The sequence below is a fragment of the Ambystoma mexicanum genome, chromosome 10, assembly GCF_040938575.1.
Source record: "Ambystoma mexicanum isolate Mex_15411 chromosome 10, UKY_AmexF1_1, whole genome shotgun sequence".
Lineage (NCBI taxonomy): Eukaryota > Metazoa > Chordata > Amphibia > Caudata > Ambystomatidae > Ambystoma > Ambystoma mexicanum.
This window is the reverse complement of record NC_090932.1, coordinates 257,278,347-257,305,449: the sequence shown is the minus strand read 5'-3', so window position 1 is coordinate 257,305,449 and position 27,103 is coordinate 257,278,347. Positions and strand designations below refer to the sequence as shown.

Genomic DNA, 27,103 nt, shown 5'->3' with positions numbered 1-27,103 from the left:
ATAATCCAGCGTGATATTGTTTGCTTTGTCACTGACTGACCCAATTTCTTTCCTGTGTAGCCAATAAACAGTTGATTGTCCACTCTAAGCTTAGAAAGCCTAGATATGTAAAAGCTTAAAGCTCTTTTCGGATCCAATCTCTGTAATCTTTCCTCCTCCTTACTAGGATGAGGTGGAGGATAGAATGCGGGTAAAACAATTCTCTGACTTAAATGAAAATCAGATACCACTTTTGGTAAAAATGAGTGTTACCCCTCAACACAACTCTGTCCTTATAGAACACAGTATAGGGTGGCCCAGAAGACAGTGCCTGCAATTCGCTCACTCTTCTTGCAGACGTTAAAGCAACTAGGAAAGCAGTTTTCCATGTCAGTAATCTTAATGGACAAGTGTGCAAAGGCTCAAAAGGAGCACACATTAAGAATTTTAGGACCAGATTGAGATCCCAAATTGGCACTTGAATTGGCTAAGGAGGAAATACATTAATGAGTCCTTTTAAGAATTGCACTACCAAAGGAATTTTGAAATGGGAGCATTTTTCAAAGCGCTTGAAGATGGAAAGCGCCGGAAGATAAGCTTTAATGGTTCCAACATTTAGACCTCTGTGTGCCAGGGTCAGGAGGAAGGACAGTACTTCCGGAATAGAACATAGAAAAGGATCGACATTCTTTTCTCTACACCAGTTGCAAAACATTTTCCAACGGCAACGGTATAGAGACTTTGTTGCTGGCCTTCTTGCCGAAAGCAACACCTCCATGACGTCATCTGGAAGGTTCCAATCCTTGTTTCTCAGCCTTTCAGATACCAAGCGTGAAGGTTGAGCGTTTTGACATCTGGATGGAGAACCCGACCCTCCATTTGAGAGAGAAGTTTATCTCTCTGAGGAAGATGTACTGGGGGACAGAGGGACATGTCTAGAAGGTCTGGGTACCACGTTCTCCTGGCCCAATCGGTAGCCGCATGATCCTAATTGCCCCGGAAGTGTCTGTCTCCTGATGACCTGAGGAACGACGGGAATCGGAGGGAACGCGTACAATAGTGGGAAATTCCACTACACCACGAACGCGTCCCCCAGGACTCCTCTCGGGGGAAATTCCCTTGAGCAATACCTTTCGCACTTCCGGTTGGTTCCAGTCCCAAATAGGTCCACTTGAGGGGTTCCCCAAAGGGTGAAGATCTCTTGAATGACTTCCTGAGCCAGTTCCCATTTGTGGGACACCGTGTTCTGCCTGCTCAGAGCATCTGTCGTCATATTCTCCTCCCCGGCTAGGTGAACTGCCGTTAAAGAGATTCCTTCTTGAATTGCCCAATACCAGAGCTGCAATTCCTCTCTGCACAGAGGTAGTGACCTTACACTTCCTCTTTTGTTTAGATAATGCATGGACACTGTGTTGTCCGTCATTATCAGGACATTATTTCCTCTGACAGATGGCAGGAAAGCTTTCAGCGCTAGTCTGATTGCTCTCAGCTCCAGAAGGTTGATGTGTAGTTTGGACTCCGATGGAGACCAACGACCGCTGATTGTCAGATCGTTGGCATGAGCTCCCCACCCCTTGAGTGAGGCGTCCATCACTACTGTGATCTCCGGCCATGGTTGCCAAAAAAAGTTCTCCTGTCAGGATATTCTCTGAACAGGTCCACCATAGAACATCTTGACCAACCTTGTTCGGAATCTGGAGAAGATCCATCATTCGACCTGAGAACTGGGACCATTGAGTCTTTAGAGCCCATTGAAGGGATCTCATTCTCAGACGTGCCTCTGGCACCAGAAAGATGCAGGATGCAACAAGGCCGAGTAACCTTAAGAAGTTGTAGGCCTGAAGATTTTGGGCATTTTGGAATTTGGAAACCATCTGAAGAATGTCTTGAGCACTTGACCTGGGAGGCGAGCTCTTTCCCAGGGATGTCTCTAATACGGCTCCTATATATTGGAGTTGTTGAGAAGGTGTCATTTGTGACTTCTTGAAATTGAGGGAGAAGCCCAGTTTGTGGAGGAAGTGGCAGGTGACTTTCAGGTGATCTAGTGCCTGTTCGGCATAACGTGCTCTGATCAGCCAATTGTCCAGGTAGGGGTAGTCGTGAATCCCCCTCTCCTGAGGTGCGCTGCCACCACTACCATCAGTTTGGTGAAGACCCTCGGGCGGAGGTCAATCCGAATGGCAGGATTTGAAACTGATAGTGTGAGTCGCCAACTATGAACCTCAGGTATTTTCTGTGCTTGAGATGAATCGGCACATGCAAAAAAGCATCCTGGAGGTCCAATTACACCAACCAATCTTGGAGTTGAAGGGCCTGAAGGGTCTAAGAAAGGGTAAACATCTTGAACTTGACCTTCCTGAGGAACTTGTTCAAGTTTCTTAAGTCCAGGATGGGTCTCAGTCCTCCGTCCTTTTTGGGGATCAAAAAATACGGGGAGTACCATCCCTTGTTCCTCTCCGCTGCAGGTACCAGTTCTATAGCACATTTCTCCAGCAGGGTTAAAACTTCCTGCTGTAGGAGCGGGTCTGAAAACTTCAAAGGGTGTCTCCTTGGTGGATTGCTTTGAGGTTGCATTAGAAAAGGAAGGCAGTAACCTTGGGCTATTATTTCTAGAGCCCAAACATCTGAAGTAATGTCTCGCCATTCTTACAGATGCTGTGACAGCCTGCCTCCTACAGGTGTCTTGTGATGCAAGTCCTCAAAGTGGATTTGAGGCGGTTGCTGCAGCCGCTGATGGCGGAGAGGTTGTAGCTGGAGCTGGCTTTGCACGTTTTCCACCGCGAGTGGCCTTTCTCTGGCCCCTTTGACTGGACATTCCTCTCGCCTTTCCATATGAGGAGTAGTAACGATAGGATCGTCCCATCCAAGATTGACCTGGTGCACGAAAAGGCTGAGGTTGCCTGATGGCAGCTCCCAAATACTAGGCAGCTGTCTTTGAGGTCTGCAACCTCTCAAGGCTCTCGTCAGCCTTGCTGCCAAAAAGGTGAGATCCGTCAAAGGACATGTTCAGGAGATGGTTCTGCACGTCTGGTGCGAAACCCGACTTCCGTAGCCATGCAAATCTGTGCATTACTGTGCTAGTGCCCATGGACCTGCTCACACTATCTACAGTGTCCAATCCAGATTCAAGGGATTCCTACATAGTCTCCTTTCCATCTCCAACGATGGCTAGGAATCCTTCCCTTTCACCCCCTTCTGGTATGTGCTCTGCCGCCATCGCAATGCACTCCCACAGAGTGTACGAAAACTTTTCCAAGGCACATGTGGAGTTGGCTGATTTTAATGCCATACTCCCAGCTGAAAATACCTTCCGTGCCCAGGCATCCACACGCTTATCGTCCCTGTCCGGAGGGATAGAAGGGTACGGTAGTTTGTTGGAAGCTGTGGCTGCCTGTATGACCAAACTCTCGGGAGTGGGATGTTTAGACAGATAGCCGGGGTCGCTACTGGCAGGGCGGTATTTTGAAGTAAGGGATTTATTCACTGGCGGAATAGAATCCGGAGTCTCCCAATTTATGCCCACCCTATTTTGCAAGGCTGCGTGAAAAGGTAGTATTGGGTCCTCAGTAGGACCATGATCCAATCTGTCTGTTAGATCATCTTGGATGAATTGGGCTGGAGGTCTGGCCCATCCTAAATAATCTATTACCTTTGTCATTAGCTGACTGTATGATGGACTGGCATGTTCTCCTGGTTCTGGTCTACCAAAGTCATTTTGTATTCATCAATACCAATACCACTTACGTTGTGCAGTGATTCAACCAAATCCCTCATCCTGCTTTTTTCTGAAATCAGGCATTATGGGACATTTGGGTGCCATATTCTAGCCCAAAAGGTACATTTTCCTTATCAGATTATTCCTGTTCCTCAAAAATGGAGGTCATGGACTTGAAGAACTCTTTCCTAGGAAGAGGTTTGAAAACCTTTTCTGGGAGAGGTGGAGTATTAATAGGTCCTGAAGGCATTACAGGTCTTGTAGGCTTCTCTTTCCGTTTTTTTGGCTGATATTACCGAACTGGAGGTTTCGGCGTCGAGGGCTTCGGGGTCGGTTTCGACAAAGGCGTTGACGTAATTCCCGTCTTTGATGGCACCGGCTTCGAGGGCGTTGAGGCGCTCTTCGAAGACTTGCCCTTCGAGGCGTGTTCGGTCTCGGACGGCGTTTGTGACATTGAGCGGTTGACTCGACTTGAGCGGCTTTTCTCGCTCAGCATCCTAGAAGGTTCTCTATCCTTCCTCTTTCGATCCACCGGGCTTGAGGGCGCGTGAGTGTCGGAGCGATGACGCTCCCGGCCGGCTTCTGAGGAAGGCGCGGACCGAGGCTTTGTTTTCTCAAACACCTCCATCATTTTGACCCTGAATGCTTCCCATTCTTCTGATGATGAATGTTTAGTGGGACTTTTCATCCTTTTTGGGGATTCGTCCGAGGACGAGGTGGAGGGGGACCAGTGGCGTAGTTTCTTCGATTTTTTTTCGTCGAAGACGACGAGCGATGGGAATCGCTTCAGGACCTGGACCGATGCCTTTCGCGTCGAGGAGATTTCTCCTCACGGGACCTCGACTCCACTTTAGGCTTTATGGTCGGATTTACGACCTACCTGTAGTTTTCCCCTCCTCTCTCGCAAGGCCTTCCCCGTCATCACCTAATACTTCGTACAGGCCTCCATGTCGTGGCCTTCTCCGAGGCACCACAAACACTCTCTGTGCGGGTCTGTGACCGACATTTTTGAACCGCACGACTTGCACTTTTTGAAACCGGATCTCGGGTTCGTGGTCGGCGTCGATGATGAGGACATATTCGTATTATTTGCTATTCTTCACAGAACTCGAGGCGCTCCAAATCTCCGAACCAATGTATACTGCAGAAAAACAGAACAGAGGCCAACGGGCGCCGCGCGTGCTTCTTATACACCCGATGACATCACCCTCGACGGAGGCCTTCGAGGGACCATCGACTCGACAACATCGGTGCCCTCTGCTGAAAAAAAAATTCCGAAGCAGCTAAAGCTGGATGGAATACATCTAAGATGAGGAATACGTTGGAGGACACAATCCACTCGAATAAAGGTTTTCAAACTGTGTTTCTCTGTTCTGTGTCATCTCTTGATACCATGCCTGTCTCACACCTTCCACAATCATCTCATGTGGAAAAATCTTCTAAAAGGTTATAAAATATGTGTCTGCCACACTAGTCACAACAAAAAAGACCACTATATAATAGTACAGAAAAAACATTCACATTGAACAAAACCACATTAGAATCTCATATATAGTACAAACTGTGACAATATGTCCAGCCTGGTGCCCATTGGAGTATCTCTGGGCAATCAAAAAAAAGAGCCACAACATGTTTCAGTTCCCATAGGTGTAGAACCTTCTTCAGGGGGAACTACATAGAAACTGAGCAAAATAAAATAGTGTGCTATAATTCCAATACTTCTTATTCCATTGTTTCATCATGCCCTCTGAAATAAATACAAATGGAACCACGTCACTACTAATACTTTTGCAATTAACTACAAATTAAATTATATAAATCTATGAATGAAAGAAGGTAGTCATTTACATGACCCGCTTTAATTTAATGTTTTTTTTGCTGCCTTAGCATATGTGACTGCTTCACCATGTTATCCCCTTCCCACATGTATCATGTATCGGTTCCCTTTTTTATGTAATACTGTGCACACATTGCAGGAGATGGAGGACATTCTTTTTTTAAATGTTTGTGTACTTGGTTCAATACAAACCGTAGACACATTTAATCGTAAATACAAAACATACAGTTCATCAATACAATTATATACCATATCAAAATACATCACAATACTAAAAAAAAAAGGAAAAACAGTCAAGTTCATTAAATCATTTACTTATACTTTTTTTTAACTCAAGACAGATGTGAAAAGCAGCAGAGGTAATAACTAAAGATTCACCTGAAAAGATCAAGCTCCAGAATTGATCTGTGGCAATATCCTCACGTCTCTGCAAAAAATCACTATATCCCTTGATATATTTGACTATTAAACAATGACCGTTTGTGAGAACGTGTCTTATTGTCTCAATATCGTTCATACAGAGTCTGCATAAATGTGATTCAAAAGGTATACCATGCCAGGCCCCAACAATTACATAAGTCGCTAATTGGTTAAGCCTCATTCTCAATATGAAATCTGTAAGAGCCATGTTATTGCACGTTATCAGACAGTTAATAGGATGGGGGAAATTAAAGCCCTGTGTCACATAAAGGCATATTTACGCATATCAGCCAATCTCATAAACAGCTGGCATTTATCCCAGCAGGCAGCTTTGTGTTTCAAGGTCTTAATAGCAGACCTAGGAATCAATTTAAAAAAGCAGAACATCTCTGTTTCCCAAGTTTTACACATTTTGGTTTTAGGCTCTGTCTGTTTAACCATATCTGAAAAGCAGCTCACAGAAGACCCCCCATTGGAATCTGCATTAAGTAAATTCAGATAAGAAACACCACCTTTAATCCCTCATGTAGTGTGCAAAGACTGCATTCCCACCTCACAGCATATGATTTCAATGAGGACACACTTTGGGAGCCCCAGAAAATATCTGCAGATGTTCCCCTTCAGATCATGTATCCAACGTGTCACTGAGTTCAATAACACTTCTACACTGTACAGCATTCACGGCACAAAACAGCTCTTATAAAGCTTAACAAGAGCTGTAATGGAGAACTCGCCCCTATGGACTAGGAAGGATTTAATAACTTGATTTTGTTGAGTGTTCTTGTCACTACATACCCTGCTAGCATTTTAACATTCTTTTAATAATTGATGGGTATGCCTAAATAGACATAACCTGTACAACTGCAATATGAGTACCATCCACTTTCCAGACAAATCCATGCCTAATTTGTTTGTAATCACTTATGATCATCATCCTTATTTTGGCCACATTAATGATAAGACCATTATCTCTGGAAAATCTATAGACCATATCAATACTCTGCTGAAGCCCTATGTCTGTCTTGTCCATCAGCATAGTATCATCAGCGTACGATAGCCATCCAAAAGGTCACAACCCAATTTTTGGAGGAAGGTTTCTGCAACCCACCAGAGCATGCTGCATATCAGAAACAAAAAGGTTGTGGAGCAGGGGAGTAAGGACGTATCCCTGCCTAACACCCACATTTGTGCTGATACTATCTGAGTCTGTACCATTTTGGTCCAATATTATACTTACTGAGGCGTCTTGAAATGGCTTAGTTATCATATCCAGTAAAGGACCATTACAGCCCAGCCCAAAGAGTTTCTGCCACAAAAGAATGTGGCAGACTGTATCATAAGCCTTCTAGTAATCAATGAAATTAAATAATATAAAAATGTTGTTTTTGGTACAGTACCCTTTCCTAAACCCAGTTTGCAGAGGGGGTATTTACTTGTATTCATTAACCCACTCCTTCAATGTCTTTAATAGGCAAGAGGCACATATTTTGGATATGACATTAGATAAAGCCAATAACCTATAGTTATTAGGGTCTGATTGATCGCCCTTCTTAAACATTCTGGTGATATCGGATGTAGCCCTTCTTAAACATTCTGGTGATATCGGAGGTGATGCAGCATTCATACTTAGATATTACATTAGCTTTTTTCCAAGACAGGGGGAACGTGCCAGAATTAACAATTTTAGTAAAGAGGTTATGCAGGATAATTGGGGATAATTCTGCATCACCTTTTATAACCACATTTGGAATGTAGTCCGTGCCAGAGGCCCTAGAAGATTTTAGACTTCTAATAATTCTACATATGCCTTCAATATGAAATGTAAATCATTGCTCCTCCTTATTTCTATCACTTACCGCTGGGCCGCCAAATTAATGTTGAAAATGTTCACAAGCCCCCTCAGTATAATAATGTTTACCAATGTAATCCATCCAAGCTTCCTCTAAGATTAGATTGATAGCTGCTTTGTCACCACATTTCATACATTTGTCAAAATAGTGCCAACATTCATGGCTATCATTACTTGCCAGGGCTTTATGCACAACCACCCAGTTTTCATTTTGTTAGGATTGCTTGTGTTGTCTGACCCATTACTTCTATTTCATTCGCATATTGAAATTAATTTGTAATTTCCAACATACATCAAGAGTGAATTTTGCTTGTCTTAATTCTGCCTGATACCTCTTCCTTCTGGCATTAATCCTAATATCAAAGCAGCCATTGTTGGGTACATTATTGTGGACTATTCTCCTGTCACTGACTCAATTCTAGAAAGGATGATATTCTTAAAACCTTTAGAATTAAAGTCAGACATCTCTGCAATAAACATTTGGTCTCTAAATAAGTTTAGGATCAATGCATTGCATCGCTCTACGTTTTTCCATCACCAACATAATATGTTCTTCTGCATTTTACAGTCGCCTAGCTGAACAGCCCCATTACCAATGGAGCAAATGGGCAAGTTGAGCACACAGGATAGAGCTAGGTGGTCACTCAACATAGTTTTAATAGGGATATAACCATTGATGAGGTCACACATATGCCGCAAGACGAATATATAATCTATGCGGGGAGTTTGTTGATTTCTAAACCATGTGTATGAGATCATATAGTCACACTATCCTGATTTACTGTTGATATCAAGCAATTTGCATCCCCAGCCATCCAGAAAAGAGGACCAATCTGCATGGCTAGTCAAATCAACAGCAGAGTGCGCATTAAATGCCTTCCTCAGGATTATGACACTTAATATTGAAGTCACCTGTGATCATAAAAAACAGGCCCCTAGAATCATGAGTCCATGTGTAAATCCCATAATTACCACTGAAAGGGCATTTTGTATACAAATAGAGGGTAGGGATTCTACCACTTTTAAATCCATGGAAACACTAGTCAATAACCCTCCCAAGGGTTTTCCCAATCTTTTCTTACAGGGGGGTCTCTGTATTAATATAAAACTATCCATATAACAATTGTCAATGAGACACGTTTGTTGGATACAAACAATGTCCGAATTCAAGAATACTCTGTCCCTCATTTTTTCAAGAAGGATTGATGTCCTCAAAGAAATAAATGTAGATTTTCCATTAGATTCTAAACAATAGACATTTTGTGTCGTTCAATATTTTACTTGCAGTGCCATGGATAGCCGTCTCCAATCATGTTTATCTGCAAATTTAAATGTTTTAATGCTTGATTGGAGCTGGTTAACCTCTTGGCTAGAGTTAGATTTCACTATTTAGATTGTTGAGTCCTTTAAGGCACCAAGTCGGGGCAGCCTCTAGTTCAGCTTCAATCGTCTGTATAAGCAGAAGATCGAAGCCCATGTTGGTAAAGTTGGTGCATACAACAAAATATACTCCACAAATAATGGTGAAGAGAATTCTATGGTCTTTATCGCATCAGAAGAAATAGCCTGCAGCTGTGGGATGTTGTGTAAAATGTGTAGCACACGACTTCTATTTAAAAAAGAGATGTCATCTGCTGCCAATGGTTCTATTATTTTTATCTTATACATTCTGTACTTATTAAAATGAGCTGAGTAGTCTGACTATGTTACACCACCCCCACCTGTGGGCTAGCCTTAACCTCCTGCTTCTCCACTCTCTTCCATATCAGATTCAATAGATGGTGATGCCAATGAACAGGCAGGGGTCGGAGCACAGTTAAGGGTTGACTCTCCCACTTTCGCTGTGCTCACATCCAGCATTTTTCCCCTGGCTATCCACTGATCCAACTTGTCACTGTTTTCAATGAAACATTTGTTATTCTCAGAGACGTTTAGTCTTTTTCTCAATCTTTTTCTCTGGCGCTGAAGACGTTTCTTATTACTCCTACATCTCAATGTTACATCATCTGTGCATGCAACTTGGTTAATACTTGGATCTAAACTATGTCTGCTAATATCACCACACCTAAGAGAAACTCTTCAACATTTAATCACTGAATGCCTAATGCTTACAGACAAACGTACTCTCCACTTGAAATGACTTCAATGAGTTCAGGTTAATACATTCGGCCAATCTTTGCCAGTATATTTTGGCACCAGTCAGATATCAGTCAGAATTGCAACAATTAAATTCTTGGAAGCTTTCCATCTAGATGATAACCCATAAAATAGCTTTGACCGCAAGAAGAACATTCACTTAGGCACAACAGGGCTCCAATATGCGCTACAGAAACAAATTCTACCAGATTTGAACAATCGTTGGTTTTAATTTATGCTGTGTTTGTTGTATTACTTTTTAACTTAAGGTTTTTCATGAGCATATTAATCACATCTATGAGAGACATTTGTTTAATCAATACCTTGCTCGACATATGAATCATGCTTCAGGAGACATTTTTTTTTTTAAACGATGATCATCTTCCATCGAACACAAACGTCTTAGTATAATATCGTATAAGATTGAATCATATTGTCTGCCTTTCATATGCTTTCTACATGTTGTTCATTACATATTAACTGTTTTATATTGTGTGTTATATTGCTCTAAATGTAATTGTTTAATCATAATCTCATTAACTGTAATGTATGTGTGATTAAATTGAAAGGTTGAATTCAATTCAGCTAAAACAATTAAAAAAAATATATCAACATATCTATTTTCCTGTACATTATTGCAGTCTGTCAGGTTCTAGAGATCAAAAAATTTCCAACACAGTTGCATTCAAAACAGTTGCTGTGTTAGGTGCATGCAAAATGCTGATAAGTTCACCTTGAGAAGTCATGCCGCTCTGAAATAATATTATGTCAACTATGCGGCCCAAAGCGAACAGTTGATCGTTCCGCTTCTGTGCAATGTTAGAACAAAGTTCACGCAGAGTGTTGACTGTCCCAGTAAGTTCAAATAAATCGGACTTACTTGAAGCATACAATTGGTCAATATCCTCAAAAGAATGTATGCTCTTAGAGGGCAGCATCGAATTGGGTCATTTGGACAGTCTGTGATCAGATAACTCAGTTGGATCATTTTGAGTGGACACTCCAACATCCCCACTAGCAGGCAATTAAGAGTGAGCGATTTTTATCGATGGCTTAAGCGCTGAAGGAATCCAAATCTGCTATTGCATGAGGGGAGGAAACAACAACATTATTAAAATCACTTATGGCACCATTTCGATTATTATCGCTGTTCCAAACTGGGAAAAAATAAGTAATTTTCCTTATGTTGCCGATGTCAATTGCTGCGCTCCTTTTTTCAGTTTGTGAAGCCACATCAGTTTCCTTATTGACAGTGGTGATACAAGTCTCTTCTTCATTAAAGGTTTAGACACTGCTTTTGGATTTGCTGCTTCTTTTCTACTGGCACTGTGCTGTAAGTTCTTGCGCACTCATACTGGCATTTTAAATAGAGTAAGCAGATCCAGCAAGAAATTCTAAAGACGTTGCGCGATATAGGTCAACAAATTGAAAATGCTTTCTGTAGGCTGATATTCAAACCACTTGGTACAATGGTAATTAGTCATGAGGGTTACAAACTAGCAATAGTGCCAATGCTCCACTCGCAGTCAGTCCCAATTATATAGGGAGACAAGCGGCAGCCACAGACCAAGAGAGGAAGAGACATTGTATTCAGAGAGAGAATCCAGGAATACAAAGTCAGACAGCGATGGCACGCAAAAGGATTTTGACAATGGGCTTTGCTTACTTTAAATGATAAGATCTCGTGACAGCCACAGTCTTCCACTGTCTGCACTTCCACTTCCAAAGTCTGCTTCGTGCAAAACAGTATTTTTAACTGCAGCCTCCTCTTTCAAATCCTTAAGAGGACAGCGTGCCAAAGGTCCATCACGAATACTCAGCACTCTCCACAGCTGTTCTATTACAAGTAATATTGGTCAAATGGATGAAGTAAACATGGTGGTGAAAGAATTATATAAGAGGACCTATACCAGGGACAGTGTCTATCAGACAGAACATAAATAAAATGACATTCAGGGCCTAAGGCCACTCTATACTTATGTACAATTTACATTTGCTTATTCCTGTGAGTCATTCGCAAGAACGACAGGCTGGGTGATGAGTTGACGAAGGATGACATGAGGGTCGGGGTTGCTCCTTTGCTTGCGAGAAAGTGGAACTTGAAGCTTTGCCCTGACGAGTTCCATTTATCAAATGTCTTTGATGGCCAGGTGGAGTACATTGAAATAGACTGTGGCAATTTCAGGGAATGAGCGAAAGGCAGGGGTGGGGGAGTTGAGAATGGCTAAGAGGAGATAGGTTCACTGGAGACAATGAGCGTAGAAGGGATTTAGCTTGGAAGACCATCCATTGTTCTTACAGTAGGTTAATGTGGAGGGGGCATTGGGCTGTGCAATTCTAATTGGATGGTTGTAGCAAAGTTAAGATTATTTTTGGCAAGGGAAGGAGTAGAGGGGAAGAGCAAGGATTACGATCATATGGTAGTCTAGTTTGCTAAGCACAAAGGTCAAAATCAAAGTGTATGTTGAATGGTGCATGAAATGTAGGCAGATTTTATGTTCTTTAATTAATTTCAGTCTGTCTATGGAGACACTGGCTGTGATGAATTGAGGGAGGGTGGGGTTAATGTTGGCCTCTTTGTGAATGACTAGTGTCTTGGAGGAGAAAATCATGAGGCGGAGTGGAGACATACAGTGGCGGATGGCAGTTCGGTCTTTAGTTATGTGTTCTATGCTAGCAGTGACAAAGGGGTAGGAGAAAAAGATCAGTGTATCATCAGTAAAGCCATGATGGTTGAAGCTGAAGCAAGGAAGACATTTACCCCATGGGACACTTGGAGGTTTAAGAGGAGTGTATTCAGCCTAGATTCTTGAGGGGCACCCACAGATAGGGGTAGATGGAACGAGTGTCACAAGATGTGATCAGAGAGATAAGCCACTCAGTCGAGTACAGTGTTAACGAAGGTGTTTAGAGGAGGGCAGGATGGCTCACCAGGTTGAAGACTGCAGAGTAGGTCAAGTAGAATTGTTATTTATTTTGCAGCAGTCTAGGAAGATACCAATTGAGAAAGATATGTTGAAGGTGGCAGGAAGGTAAGAGTTGATGGGCACAAGCTCCTTGGTAGTATTGGGTGCAAGGGGTCAACAGGAGCATAGGACGGATTGCCAGATTGAAAGTTGGGCAACTGCTCCTGAGGAGAGGTGGGAAGAAATGAGGTTGTGAGGAATGCTGGAAAAGATGGTAGATGGGGGAGATGGGGAGGAGGAGGAAGTGTGGGGTGAGATGGAAGGGTAGACAGTGTGTCATAGGTTTTGGGGATTTTAAAGGAGAAATCAGTCATCAGAGAGTGAGGAGGATTCAGAGTGATTTTCCAGTGGGCGAGGCATGGCCTTGAGGGTCATGGGATGATTGAAACGATGTGAGCAGAGAGAGGATATAAGATCTGTGCAGTAAGAGGAGTTGGCAGAGTCAATAGTGGTAGTGATGGCAAGAAGAATCTTTGTTGGCCATAAAGATGGGGAGTGTTATGATTGTTTAGAGGGCAGTCAGGCTGAATGTGCACAGGGCGGTGGTGTCTTTCTGGGTAGGTAGGTAGGTGGGAAGTGAAGTGTGAGTAGGAGCTGTGGCTATTGTCCTATTCAGACCTATGCAGGACCACATAGATGTTTCCTTAAGACAGTTGCCTGTGACAAGATTTAGAAGCTAGCAGAGGTTAACTTCATAACATTTTGAGCACTAGGCTGGAAGAAACCAAGACAAATTATTCAACATGAGGCCAGTCTCAACCAACAATAAAAGAAATGTGCAATAGGCTGGCAGCAGCCAAGGAGTAAAATATTAGGCTATAGGCACGTAACAGCCAACAATAACATGTTTAAGGCAACAGAACAGAAGACCACTAGTGATCAAGAATACAAGTTTTAAGGCAATAGTGTGCAACAATATAAAATGATTAGGCAATAGGTCAGCATCAACCTACAATACATTTTTTGGCAATATCTTTGTAGCGACCAACAATAAAATATGATCACGGAATAGGCCTTAGGTGACCAACAAAAAACATTTTTGGGCAATAGGTCGGTAGTAGCCATTCATTAATAAAACGTGTAAGGCAACAGGCCTGTACTGACCAACAATAAAAGACTATTAGGCAATAGGCCACTAGTGACCAAGAATACAACATTTCAGGCAACAGGACTGAAGTTACCAACAAAAAAACATTAGCCAATAGACCATCAGCAATTAACAACAAAACATAAGAGCAAAAAGAGGGGCTGTTACACGTAAGGAGAGCATGCACAATTCAGAAGTAAGATGTTTAGTTTGGGCTATTAGGTGGCACTAAAAGCGCTACCTTAAAAGCCGAAACTATTTTCATTAACAAATGAGCTTCAAATATGGACTTTGAAATTTGGTCTGTAATGCTTTTCCAATGTGGGTGACATTTGAGGAGGGATACGCAATTGTAATCCCACCCATTCCCTGCCCCTAGCCAATGTAATACCTATGGCTAATCCCACTCATTCCTGCCCATCCCAGAACTGTTTGATTTTGAGTGAGCTCTACCATGGAGGCAGCCATCTTGGATGACTGCTGTCTAAGGAAGCTCTCTGGAAACAAGCCAGCCATCTTTGAATGGTAAATATACCATGCATCTTCCTCTCTGGCGGGACACAAAGGCCAAAACCGGTGGCTTTGCCAATGCTTGTTTTGTTTAAAGTAACACTGTTCTATACTCTTATTTTAAAATGTAACTGTTCCAGAATAGTTACTTTTTAAAATAAAAGTACTTTGGAAGTGCTGTGCAGTATTGTGATGGCCCTTTCAAAATATGTGACTGACTTATAAATCGTGCAACTGCTGCCAGGGCGTTGTGCTTCACTAGGTGCGAGTGTGCGAGGAGGATCGGCTACATCCTCCTCTCAACTCTCGCTCACAGCATCCCCTCAGCACCTTCCGGGACCGACCCGGACTGGCCTTGCCTGGGGTGTGCTCGGCTTTCTGGCCATAAGCTTCGCTGACAGCTGCAGCCTGCAGAGCCTCAGAGCTCCTACGAATGGGCGGGCCTTGTGTTGTGCCTGAGACGGCTTATTGTCGGCATTCAGATTATCAGATAGTTTTGATTAGGTTTAAACTTCATTGCTATGGTTCATTTCTCGTTATATTTTTCAGCTCTTGACAAAAGAGAGTGACTCTGACACATAACACACACAATTAAACCTTGTTAAAAAATGGAATGGTTAATGGATTGATTTATTAAGAACTTTGCATTAAAAGATATACTCCTGGGAGTAATGGACTGTTTGTTTACTCCTATCTCTCACACTTTTCTCTCTCCCCCCACACACCCTCTTCCTCCTCCCACTCACTCGTATCACTCTAGTTCTCTTTTCTCAATCTACTCTCCCTGTCTGTCTCCCCCTCTTTCTCCTCTCTTCTCTCACTTGCACCCTCACCCTCGCACCGTTGCACTCACTCTCACCCTCTCATTAGCACCCTTACATGCATCTTCATCACACCTCTTACTCTCAACTTTTCTTGCACCCCTGCTTTGCGCACCCCTTAATCCTCACACGCCTGCTTTCACCCTCCCATGCACATCTCCTCTTGCTCACCCTGGCTAGCACCATCTTTCACTTTCCTCACTCTTCTCCCTCTCACCCCACACACTCTCTCTCTCCTCAGACCCAATCACTTCACACACTCGTGCTCTGCCTCCCAATCGGTCTCCCAGATGTCTCCGCTCTTTTCTAACTAGTTTGCACCCTTACACTCACACCCTCATCACTTTGTCTCACTCTCACTTTTCCTAGCACCCCTACCTTCTCTATCATCCTTCCTCTCGCTCGCACTCTTTTCCCATCCAGCTATCTGCCTCTCTCGCTCAGACCTCCTCTTGCTCACCCTCCCTGCCATTCTTGCTCTCTTCCTCTTGCTACTCATGCCTAGGAGGGCAAACTGCAATGGGCAATTGGCAAACGCCCAAACTATTGGCTTTGCCAATGCTTGTTTTATTAGTTTGGCTAGAAGCCGAAACTATTGAGTTAGAGTGCAGATAGGGAGGAATGGCATATAAGGGACACTCACACTCAGCCTGTAGGTGTTTGGTTATTCGTCCCCACCAATTGACTGCCCATGGCCATGCCAATCCTGATGGACATTTCCACCCAGTTCCAGCCCCTGCCCGCTCAAAACACCTCCTCATGGGAACTCTTTGCGCTTGCTTAAATCTAGCCGTACCATCAAACTTTGCACTCAAAGTGCCTGCCAGTGTTTTATTTCTTGCAGCCAGCCTTCTGAGAGATAACTAAATTGGAGTTGTAAACCTGCTACTGGTGGAATAAAATTGCCTAAACAGGTCAGCCTTCATCCACTCGATTTATAAACTCTAGTGTCCTTCACTGAAGTCCTGTTAAAAACAAGCATGGCATGGGCAAGGCCAACAGTTTTAACTTGCCTATGTGCATTAGGCATTTGCCAGGCACTGCTGTTAGATCCCCAGATAATCGCACCATTTTGCAACTGCTTGCATCAATGGCCAGATACTACCACTACTACCATTCAGCTCTCTGTGCGGTTCCCTCTCTGTCCTTGCATGCTATTTTTGAGCATGTTCTTTCTCCGTTTTTCCACCTACCATATCCAACCATCCAAAATACTCAACCCACTCTCCTCTGTAACTGTGCTTGCTATTCCACTGCAGCTCCCTAGCATCAGGGTCCGTTACCTCTACTCTTGACCATCTGCCTCCTTCTCCTTTCTGCACCTTTCTGTGCTTCCTCTTGCCCTGTGGATCAGTCACGTAATGGCCAAACTGTTGGCATTGCCAATGCTTGTTTCCTCTCGATCTGGAAGGCTGGAAACGAGGCAGTTCTTTTCAGTATAATGCTCACATTCACAAATCCTATTTTTCGAAAGATGTACATCATTATGCACATTTTCTGAGTGACCTTGACTTATACAATGAGTAGGAGGAATATTCTGTGCTTCTGGCATCACAGAAAGTCTCTGTTTCAGACCTACAATAGAAAACTCAGTTAGGGAAGCAACAGAGCGCCTAAAAATACACGCTCAAGGAAGGAGATTACAAGGGAGCAGGCAGCTAATGAGGGAGCGGCAGGGTGGGCATTCTGGCAGCAAGGGTTCTACAAGCAACATGGGGAGAAAACTGGAGAGAGCAGATCACCCAGTTTCAGATTAAGTGGGGAGTGCAGGTGTGTGACCTTAGGTGTTGAGGGGGAGCCATTCCTTGAAGAGCAGTGTCTTGAGCTCTTTCCTGAAATGTAGAAGCGTGGGGTGAGTCTGATATTGACAGAAAGGAGGGATTCCAGAGGCTAGATGCATAGAAAGTTTGTTAATCCTAGTCTCTCAAAATATTTCCAAAATGTACTCAAGATGTGTGTGGAAATGTAGCTGGTCAGCATTTTTTCGACATAAAATAAGTTATCATTTTGTTCTTAAGCAAATGAATGCTCGTATTACACTTTTGTATGATAGACTCCAGCCTTTCCACATTCTTTAACAGAAGGCCTCTGTGGAGACCTTCTGTGTGAGGGTACGGAACCATTCCTGCTGATTAATTGCTGCCCCTTGAGGCCATATTTGTGAGGGTAAGTATGAATGCTGCATCACCTCCGATATCACCAGAATGTTTTCTCTCAAGAAAATAACTTTACTCAATACTATATGCAAGATAGCGGATATTTTAGATGATACTCAATACATTATATTTTACATTGTTTTAGGGTATATCGCTTATTTGTACCATTTGCTACTTGGTGCTGCAGTTATCACGGCTGCGCCATAGCGTATACATCTGTGTCAATGCTAATATTTGACTGCGTCACTGAAAGCACAACACAGAGCCACTGCACGGCTGAATTGGATAGCCAGTAGACCAGAGTCAACGCTTCCCCGTGAGTGAGGCATCTGCCAGCTCTGTTGCAGATCCGGGTAACTCTAGAACAGGCATCAGTGTCCGCCTAGTTGTGGCCCACATACTCCGCTGCTGGCTTAGAATTCACTGCCATGTTTACATGGGGACTTCTACCCAACTCTGTGGGAGCCAAATACTCTCCTGCTCTGTTGAAATTCCCTGCAGTATTATTGTACTCTTTTTTTTGTTGAACTTATTTGTGTCCACATAATCGTATACAATTCGGTTTGACTTTGTCGTGTCAAAATACTCCACTGCTGGGTTTCAATTCTTTGCCATCGTTTCATGGAAAATTCTGTTCTCCTCTGGTCAACCCAAATGCATGCCTGGTGTCCTGGAACTGACTGCAACATAATCATATGTAATTCCCTTCTACTCTGTAATTTCCACGTAATCCGCTGCTGGATAATTAGTCTCCGCCATGTTTTGATGGTCAGTTCTGTCAACATGTGTGGGAGCCAAATACTCTCCTGCTCGGTTGAAATTCCCTGCAGTATTATTGTACTCAGTTTTGTTGAAATTTTGTGTATCCACATAATCGTATGCAATTCGGTTTGACTCTGTCATGTCAACATACTCCACTATTGGGTTGGAATTCTTTGCATTATCATTGCAAGAAATGCTCTTTAACTGTTGTGTGTCCACATAATCGTATACAGTTCTTTTTGTCTCTCTTGTGTCCACATACTCCACTCGTTGTTTATATTTCTGTGCAATGTTTTTATAGGCGATTCTTTTAATCTCTCTGGAAGCCAAAAACGCACCTGGCGGGCTGGAATTGACAACATAATCATAACCAGTTGTGTTTGATTCTGTTGTGTCCACATCCACTGGATCAGAAATATCTAGAATTCTTTCATAGACAATTGTATTTATCCCTCTGGACGCCAAATTCTCCTCTGCTGGTCTGACACTCTCATAGACAGTTGTGCTTGACTCTTTCATGCCTGCATTCTTCACTGCTGGATTGCAATTTTCTGCTATATAGACGTAGTCAGTGCTCTTGAGTTCTGCAGTGCCCACTTTCCCCAGTGCTGGATGGGGTTGTTGTCGCCTGTGAGTGGAGCCACTGCTGTTTAAATCTGTAGTACAAAAACAATCGAATAAGGAAAGACATTGGTATGTGTTATAAAAACAGAAGGCATGTCAATTGCTTGAACAGATTCGGAAATGTCAAATTCAGATCACATTATTGACAACAAGTACAGCGTTTGAGAGTAGTAAAAAATTGTTATCAGCAACAACTAGTATTTTCCAATTCCTTTCAGAGGTTGCTACTGAATGTCCTCTGGTGAGAGCAGTGCCCTGCAGAGGAACCACGGCACCACTCAGTTGGCCAGTGTGACCTCCCTGGGACCCAAAAGATGGGACCTCAAACTCCACACACAGATCACCTTCACTCAGGTCTCTTATATTGTTGAGGAAACCCGTATAAGCTGTTTGTCACAACGTGAACAATTGTGGTTAATCGTGTGTTCTAATTTAGAAAGCAAACATATGTATTAGATACAAATGTTGTGTTTAGATAAACAAATCCTTAAAGACTCTTCTGAGACAAAATCTAGTAGGGTAGAAATCTGACACCAGCAGAAGTTTGTTGCAAAATGTGCTGGTCTCATTATAGGATCAGAAACCATGTTCACTTCGTTTGACAATTATTCTTTAATAGAACCCTGGCGAGGGACAATCCGATTGTTACACGCAATCTGATTGAATCCCTCAAATCGTCATCCTCGGCAGGGGGGTGTGGCAGCCACTCAGCCAATGATGAGGCTTGTAACGGGGTAATCCCCGCTCCGAGCCACCACACGGCTTGAGGCTGCCATCCTCCCCCAACAGAGATTCAGGTGAGTGGTTTCTTCCCCCCTCTTCCTCCTTCAAAAAATCCCCTCCCTGCCCTCCCAACCCCACATACCTTCATTTTCTCCTTTTTCAGAAGCAAACGCGCTGTGAACACTTATATCCCCAGCACGTCCGCTTCCAATGGCTGTCATGGAAAGGTTTTTTCTCTTCCCCGGTGGCCAGTTTAAATTTTTTTTTTGTGTTCCAAATGCTGCAGTGTTTCAGAACAGAAAAACAATACTATTAGTACCTTGGTCTTGTGGGCCAGCAGGGTCGGACTGGGACAAGAAATAGGCCCGGTCACCCAAACAAAAGTGCCCCACCCCTTGCCTCAAAAAAGGGGCCCACCCCTCGCCACAGGACCCATGACCTCTGATGACATCACCGGAAGGGATGCCATTTGACCCCATCCCAAAGTGACATCCTGGGAAGCGATGAAACATGACCTTTCACACCTTGACAAAACAGGAAGTGGCATCAAATAGCAGTGTTCCTTAGTACACTAAATCACTGTGAATCCAAGCAGACGTCCAAGGCCAAATGATAATGTTATTGTATAGCACTTACACCTAAGCTCTTTTTTTATAGAACAAATATGCAAACAATATCACCCAACCTGTGTTGGTCCTCATTTATCAACCTATTAAGGATGAAAGGCGTTTTGAAAAAAACAAAAAAAATTGGGAAAAAAAGCTATCTTTTTTTTTTCATTTTCTTTTCTTCCAAACCGGCCCAGGCATGGCCAGAAACCGGCCCCCACACCCCAGGGACTATTTCGGCCCAGCCATGTTCACTTTGCTTGACAATTCTTCTCTAGAACCCCGGCGAGGGACAATCAGATTGTTACACGGGCCGGAAGGCCAATCCAACTCTGTGGGCCAGGTACTAATGGCAATAAGGTCCTCGCTGCGGGGGGCATTACTCAGTCAGCTATGGTCAGTAGTATGGAGCCGAGCCTCCTGATAACCTGGGGAGCTGGGCAGAGTAAACTGGGGGATGATATATAAGGCGTGTGAAGGAGAATGAGGCATATGTGATAGTGGGGGTTCAATCTGGGAATAATAGAGAGGGGAAGCAATAACTGGAAGATTGCATTTTGAAGATGGATAGGATGTTCATTGAAAGATGGACTTCAGCGTCATATGGAGGAAGGCTGAGGGTGTGTACCTATGAGAAGAATGCAGTGCCTCCATGTCTTTATTTTTTCAAAACTTTATTTTCATTTTTATAGTACAAAGCAAAATGACTACACATTGACTTCATGGTAGCTTCAACACTTAGTACTTTCTTGTATCAGGATAACAGTCTCCCAGCAGAACTAGCTAGAGTTTCTGCCTGACTCTTGATATGGGCATTATTTTTTTTACCAGAAAAGTGGACTCCTTTAGTCAATTGATATTTTGTAGCAAAGCCACCGGGTCTGCTATGTAATATTTATATATAATGATTGAGATGTTTTGTTACATGCCAGCATGTTGCCTCACAGCCACTTTGAAGAATCAGATGCGGCTGTCCGGACACAGGGGGAGCGTTTATGCTGTAAACCACATAAGAATCCTGAGTAGTCCATTTTTGAAAGCATTTCACTTCATGTCTAAAGATTTGGTCCTTTGCTTTAAGTTCCACAGAGTCAGGTATCAAATGCCCAAAGGGCATACTCTTGGGTAGCTGATATCAACTCGTGTGGGAATCCTGTATAGAATAAAATGGTTTTACAGGTTTTTCTAGCTCCCCCAAACACATTCTTGTACCTTCTGAATGAGTTCCTCTTGCAGGGATGAGTACTGTAATACAACCAGTCCCAGACATGACATTTCACTGTCAATCGATACTGAAGGTGGGAGCTGGCTTCAGGTTGACACATTGCATATGAAAGGGTGTTGGGGTCTCCTGTCTCCTTTTGTTAGTGTCTGCAGCTAGGTCCCATGTGGAATTATTTGAATCAAACTCTGCTTAGTACGTGACTGCTGCCACAAGCTACATGGCTCAACAAAAGGGCAGGGTGGGTGCTTGAAGCCTTTGTTAGTTATTTAGGCTGGCCATGGCAGGGGGAAGGTTTGGCCGCCCCCTTCTGGAGATGCATTGTGTACTCCACCTGTCAGATCCCAACTATATATGATAGCGGTGACTGCGCCTGTAGGCTGTGTTCACCCAGAGTACACAGGTCTAGGGCTATGTCGTGCAGTGAGCATAGGAAAATGTGTGCTGATTAATCCCACACATTTTCCAGAGGTTGATCTAATGTCATACAATTTCATTTAAAATTTCAAAAAAGCAGAGGCGAGCGAACGCTCAGTGTGCAGATGGTCAAATTCCTCACACCATGTTTATTCATTAAGAGGCCCTGCAGATGTTTTAGATTTCAACTCCTATGATCCCCTGTTGGCATATTCAATGGTGAAGACTCATTAAAGTTGTTATCTAGAACATCTGGAGGGGTGGTCACATAATGAATGGAACCTTTTTTCTATCGTGCCTGAGGTGAGGCCCTTTCTACTTTGTGGCCTGCGACCCCCCTTATATGTATTTGTTTTCATGTTATGTTGCCCGTACCCTCCCCTGCTCCCACTCCCACCCGGTTCCTGCTTCCCCTTCCATCCGCACCTCCCCTTGAGTCTCTGATTTGGTATGGAGCCCTTTTCCATATACACAGCGTAGATGCACTCGCCTGTGCATCTGCTATAAAGCACTATTTCAATCGTACACAACAAGAACACCGAGAGGTATGAGGGATTTAGACCACAAGCAGTCCCTCAACAAAGGTAAATGACCTTTCACTATCATACAAACACAATGCTTTTGGGTGAACTGAAAACTCTGTTGCAGAGGGAAGACTCTTTTGAACCAGCAGCCAGTCAAGGCTTAATGTAAATGAGTTTGCTTCACAATAATACATATTTTATTGGTATTACACAAATATCTTAAAATTGCAAATTTAAAATGTTTCAATATAATCAATAAATCTAAACAGGACTGTAGAACAGTGTATCTAAACAGGTAGTGTGCAAGGAAATAATCAAACGCTATACCCAGATGTTATTCTGTCCAAAAAGTGTCTAGTGCTGTGCAAAATCTCACATTTAACTGAAACGTTCCATTCATACTCAGTCATACTATTTCATAAAACATTAACAAAACCCAACAAGTTTCTTTCCTAAATCGGGAATGTACTTGATCCAAGGGAATTCTTCAGGGGCTATCTGTTACAGTTGCAACAAGAAAATAGTGTTCAACCTAAACACAATATCCCATACAAAAGTTATAGTATAGTATGCTGAAACCGCAACAGATGAAGTTTTCAGTCTTTCAAGCGTCAGCATCATCAGTTGTCTGAATTAGGCAGGGAGAGTCTTCCCTGTGGGGAACCGACGTGTGCTTGTCGGTCTGGACGCTGGTTCAATTGTAAACGTCACGTAACATATTTCGGTAAATTCAACTCCCGTTGTCTTTGAATTACGTCCGTGGTCGCGCAGCTGAAGCTGAGTCAGAACGGGAAGTAGAGGATTACCCAACTGCCTTCAAAGGTGCAGTCAGAGAGGCCCACGGGTCTGAAGAAGCTATTCCTGTCGCGAGAACAGCCCGACATGACGTAATTATCTCGGTGTCTTCGGGGTATTGTCAGCTGTGCCTGCTGATTCTAAAGCCGTATCTACGCATGATTGCTTTACGTAAGCCGATGCAGCATTATTCCACAATAGGTCACGTGGTCACAGTTCGATTTCCTAGTTCCGAATGAATTCGAAATGCACAGCGAGTCCTCCCGAAATAAGCCGTAAACTCTTCCTATTGCCTCGAGGCGTGCTTCGTGCCTGAGGTGAGGACCTTTCTTTTTTGTGGCCTGCGACCCACCTTATGTGTATTCTTTGCATTTCTTTGTTGCCTGCACTCTCCCTTGCACCCACCCGCTTCCTGCTCTCCCTACCTCCCACACCGCCCACCAAGTCTCTGATTGGGCATGGAGCCCTATTTCTGTCCATCTCCCAGGGCAGCCCCACTGCCTGTGCAGCCCCCCCCCCTGGCGAAGGGCCCGGAGGGGGCAGCTCCAGATTGTGTTTGCCAGTGTTGGCCGGTGGAGCATGCAGCACAGCCATCAACCAGTAGCAACTGAGAAGGTAAGAAGGGTGCGGGCAGGTGGAGCAGCCATTATTGCTCATTAGTGAACTGTCCCACCTCTCTTATTACTCCTTTTATCAAAATGATTTAGTCTGCTGCATGTCGCCCATAATTTGTATGTTGTCCATATTGGGCACCTAGGCCCTATCCTGTAACTCGCATCTAGGTGTTTCGCTTTTCTGCTGTACATTGAACCTCTGCTTTTTCCCTCTTCCAGGATACTCACATTTAGGTGTTTTGCTTTTTCTGCTGTATGTTGAAACCTAGCCTTTTTTCTCTTCCAGGATACTTTGCTTTTTCTGCTGCATGTTGAAACCTAGGATTTGTCCCTTTATCCTGGACACTTGAATCTAGATGGTTGCACTGCTGATGTGTTGAAGTTGGCTTGTGCTTCTCCCTGACCCTCTCTCAGGCCTCCTTTGGCCCCCCTCCCCGTTTCTTCCTACTCTCCTCTATCTCTCCCTTATCACCTGATGAGCTCTCTAGACAACGCTGCTCTATGAAAGTGCAGTGAACCAGTTCACTTGCACTTAATGTATCCTTCTCCTGCCTCTCGCCTGAGCTTTATCCTGCCTCCCCATCCTGCACTTCTTCTCCCCCCTCACTTCTGCTACTGAACTTACAAGCTCCGAATCGTCTCACAACCTAGTAGTAACGTTACTGTTCGTCTTCTTCCCTGTTGATCCTAACATACACTTCCCCCTCCTTCCCCCTCTCCCCTCTTTTCTGTTACTGCACTTGCACGCTCCGAATAGTCTCTCGACATAGTAGTAACATTATTGTTTGGTCTCTTCCCTGCCCCACACCTTCCCTAACCCCCCACCCCCTGCTTTCTTATTACGGCACTTGCACGATCCGAATATCTCAAGACCTAGTAGGAACGTTATTGTTTTTGTTTCTTTTCTTCCCTGTACCTCGCCCTCCCTTGTCTTAATGTGCCTTGAAACACCATTTTGCTGTATAGCTGCATAATAAATACCCAATACAAAAAAATGAATGAATGAATAATCATAGTATATATACGTAAAGGGAAGTTATTGAAACATTACTCTGCCTGGGGAGATTGCACGGATTTGCATTCAGTGAGCATTGGACATTGATGGGCTCAAATAAGCTTACGTGCAGAGTACAGGATTTTTGTAATCTCAACACATGCAATCTCCTCTTTATGGATGGTTGCTCTTCCAACTTCTCTTCTAATATATTGTCTTTATGTAAGGTCTTCTAGCCCCAGAAACATGTTAATCAAATGAGATGACGGGGTTGTGTGAGAACCATGTCCTTCAATAAGAGGATGTCAAATTGTATACATTCCAGTATATACTAGACCTCCAGGAAGTGCCTGTTGCTGATGGTGTGCTGACTGATCAGACTTTTATGTCACATAGCAATGGCCATACCAGTTTAACGCCTGCTTTGGTGGGTTGTCTGTACTCTTGAAATGGTGGTGGCTTTTTAGTTAAGAGTTCTGTTAGTTGGCAGTGAGATCCTCCCTCTGGGATGTGTTTGATATTTGTTTTATTCTTGTTGCGGGATGAAGTCTTGAAGTCATATCTTGGCTCACCAGAAACTGTGGCACATTGCACAGTTGCAGGTATATATCTCACACCTAGCTGTGAAGCAACCACACACTGTACAACAAGAAGATACATAACAGGATGCAATAATATGGATACGATTAGAATGAAAATGCGAGCAAGGATACTCATAGTTTAGAGGCAGAGCATACAGGTTAGGGAAAGAAAGGCTGGTCCAGTATTGGGTTGGGAGGTACCTCAGACGATTGATGTACGAGATGTTGTTTGAGGAGCATGTTGTTGTCTGCATTTTTCTGAAGTGCTGGGAAAGGGGCCAAGTCTCATGTCAGGATGAATGTTCCATATTCTCAGTGTATAATTAGAGAATATTTCCTTCCCGGCCTTTTCATTATTGCCGTTTTTGGGTTGCATTGTGGTGATGTCGATGCTTCTGCAGTTGGAAAGTTTGTTTGTGAGGTAAGAGGGCTCATTAGTTGTCACTGGCTTCTATGTTATGCCGCTTGCCTTGAAGATCAGGTTCAGGAAGGGCAGCCAGTGTAGTTATATCAGGGTTGGAATGATATGCTTGCTCTTCCTCAGATCTTTGGTGAGGAAGACTACTGCATGCCGGATGCCTCTCATAGGGGCAGAGTTGCAGAAGCCATGCCGGTGAGGAGCGTATGCCACCATTCATGTGAGAATACCTAAAGCCAACATCACACAAATAGGGCTTGATTTTACAGTGAAAGGAGAGCTGGTACCATGAAGTTTTACTCTTAATATTGATGTGAATTTTGGAGGGGATGTTGCAGTTGATGTAAAATTCTAGTGATTTGGTTGGGATGATGAGGTAGAGGGTGAGGTCATTAAATTGCATGTCATAGAGCCTGGTCTGGACCTGTGATTGTTTAATGTTGTCAAAGCGGATTAATTCTTTGAGCTGAATCGTGGATGACGGTAATGCAACTTCTGCTTCAATTTATGTCGGTTGCTGATGACATTTTGAGATACAGTAAGGGTGTCTTCAGGATATTGATGGATCTTGATAATTTGGTTGGTGTAGAGCTCTATAACTGGCTCTATAAAGGATTTGAAAATGATGGGCAAAGAGATGGATTGTTGGTGAATGCCACATCTCACAAGTTACATTTTTATGTACTGGTGGCATTTAGATGAGTGGTTGTGGTTGGCTTGGTTTGATGTCAAACAGTCCAAGATACTTTTGTCAAAGACAATAAATGAATGTAAAACGTTGATCATCACCTTGGGCTCCTTGTTGTCGAATGTCAGTACAGAGCAGGCCTTGTTGGCAGAGATCTCTGTTGTCCAATATGAGGCGGGCATCATCAATTACTGGGCTGGTGGGCCTCTTATGCACTTGATAGTAATGGGGGGAGGTAATTGCCATTGATCCTATCCTTCAGTTGTATGGAGATGGCATTCTCAATGGTCTTTCTAGTGAGGAGCAGATGGGTGATGGGATTGTATTTGGTGAGGTAATCATGTTTAGGAGTATGCCTCTTAGGTAGTGGCTCCAACGGGTTGATTTTTAGTGATTCATTTAAGGTTTTACGGTAATAGAAGCATTGACAATTTAATAGGGAAGGTCAGAATATGCCTTCTGTCCCAAGAGACCCTCCAACTGGAAGAAGTACCAGAGACAATATGGCCGCTGTTCATATGAGCTCACGTCAATTCTCACTGCTCCTACGATGGACAGCTATCAAGAAAGGTACCCTCCCAGCAGGCCCTACATCCCTGCAGCAGTACAAACCCTAACCAAGGTGGACGAAGACACACATGAAGGAGCTGTGATAGC

At 43.5% G+C, this 27,103-nt stretch overlaps 1 protein-coding gene across 1 annotated transcript in view; it reads right to left on the bottom strand.

The window, feature by feature from the left end:
* Window positions 1-9,960: 9,960 nt before the first annotated feature.
* Window positions 9,961-27,103, bottom strand: part of LOC138492854 (mucin-3A-like) — a 472,647-nt gene continuing 455,504 nt past the window's right edge. Inside the window, exon 14 of the mRNA XM_069620187.1 lies at window positions 9,961-18,894. Coding sequence (XP_069476288.1) covers window positions 18,185-18,894 — 710 coding nt within the window. The 3' untranslated portion in view covers window positions 9,961-18,184. The remainder of the gene's footprint in view (window positions 18,895-27,103) is intronic.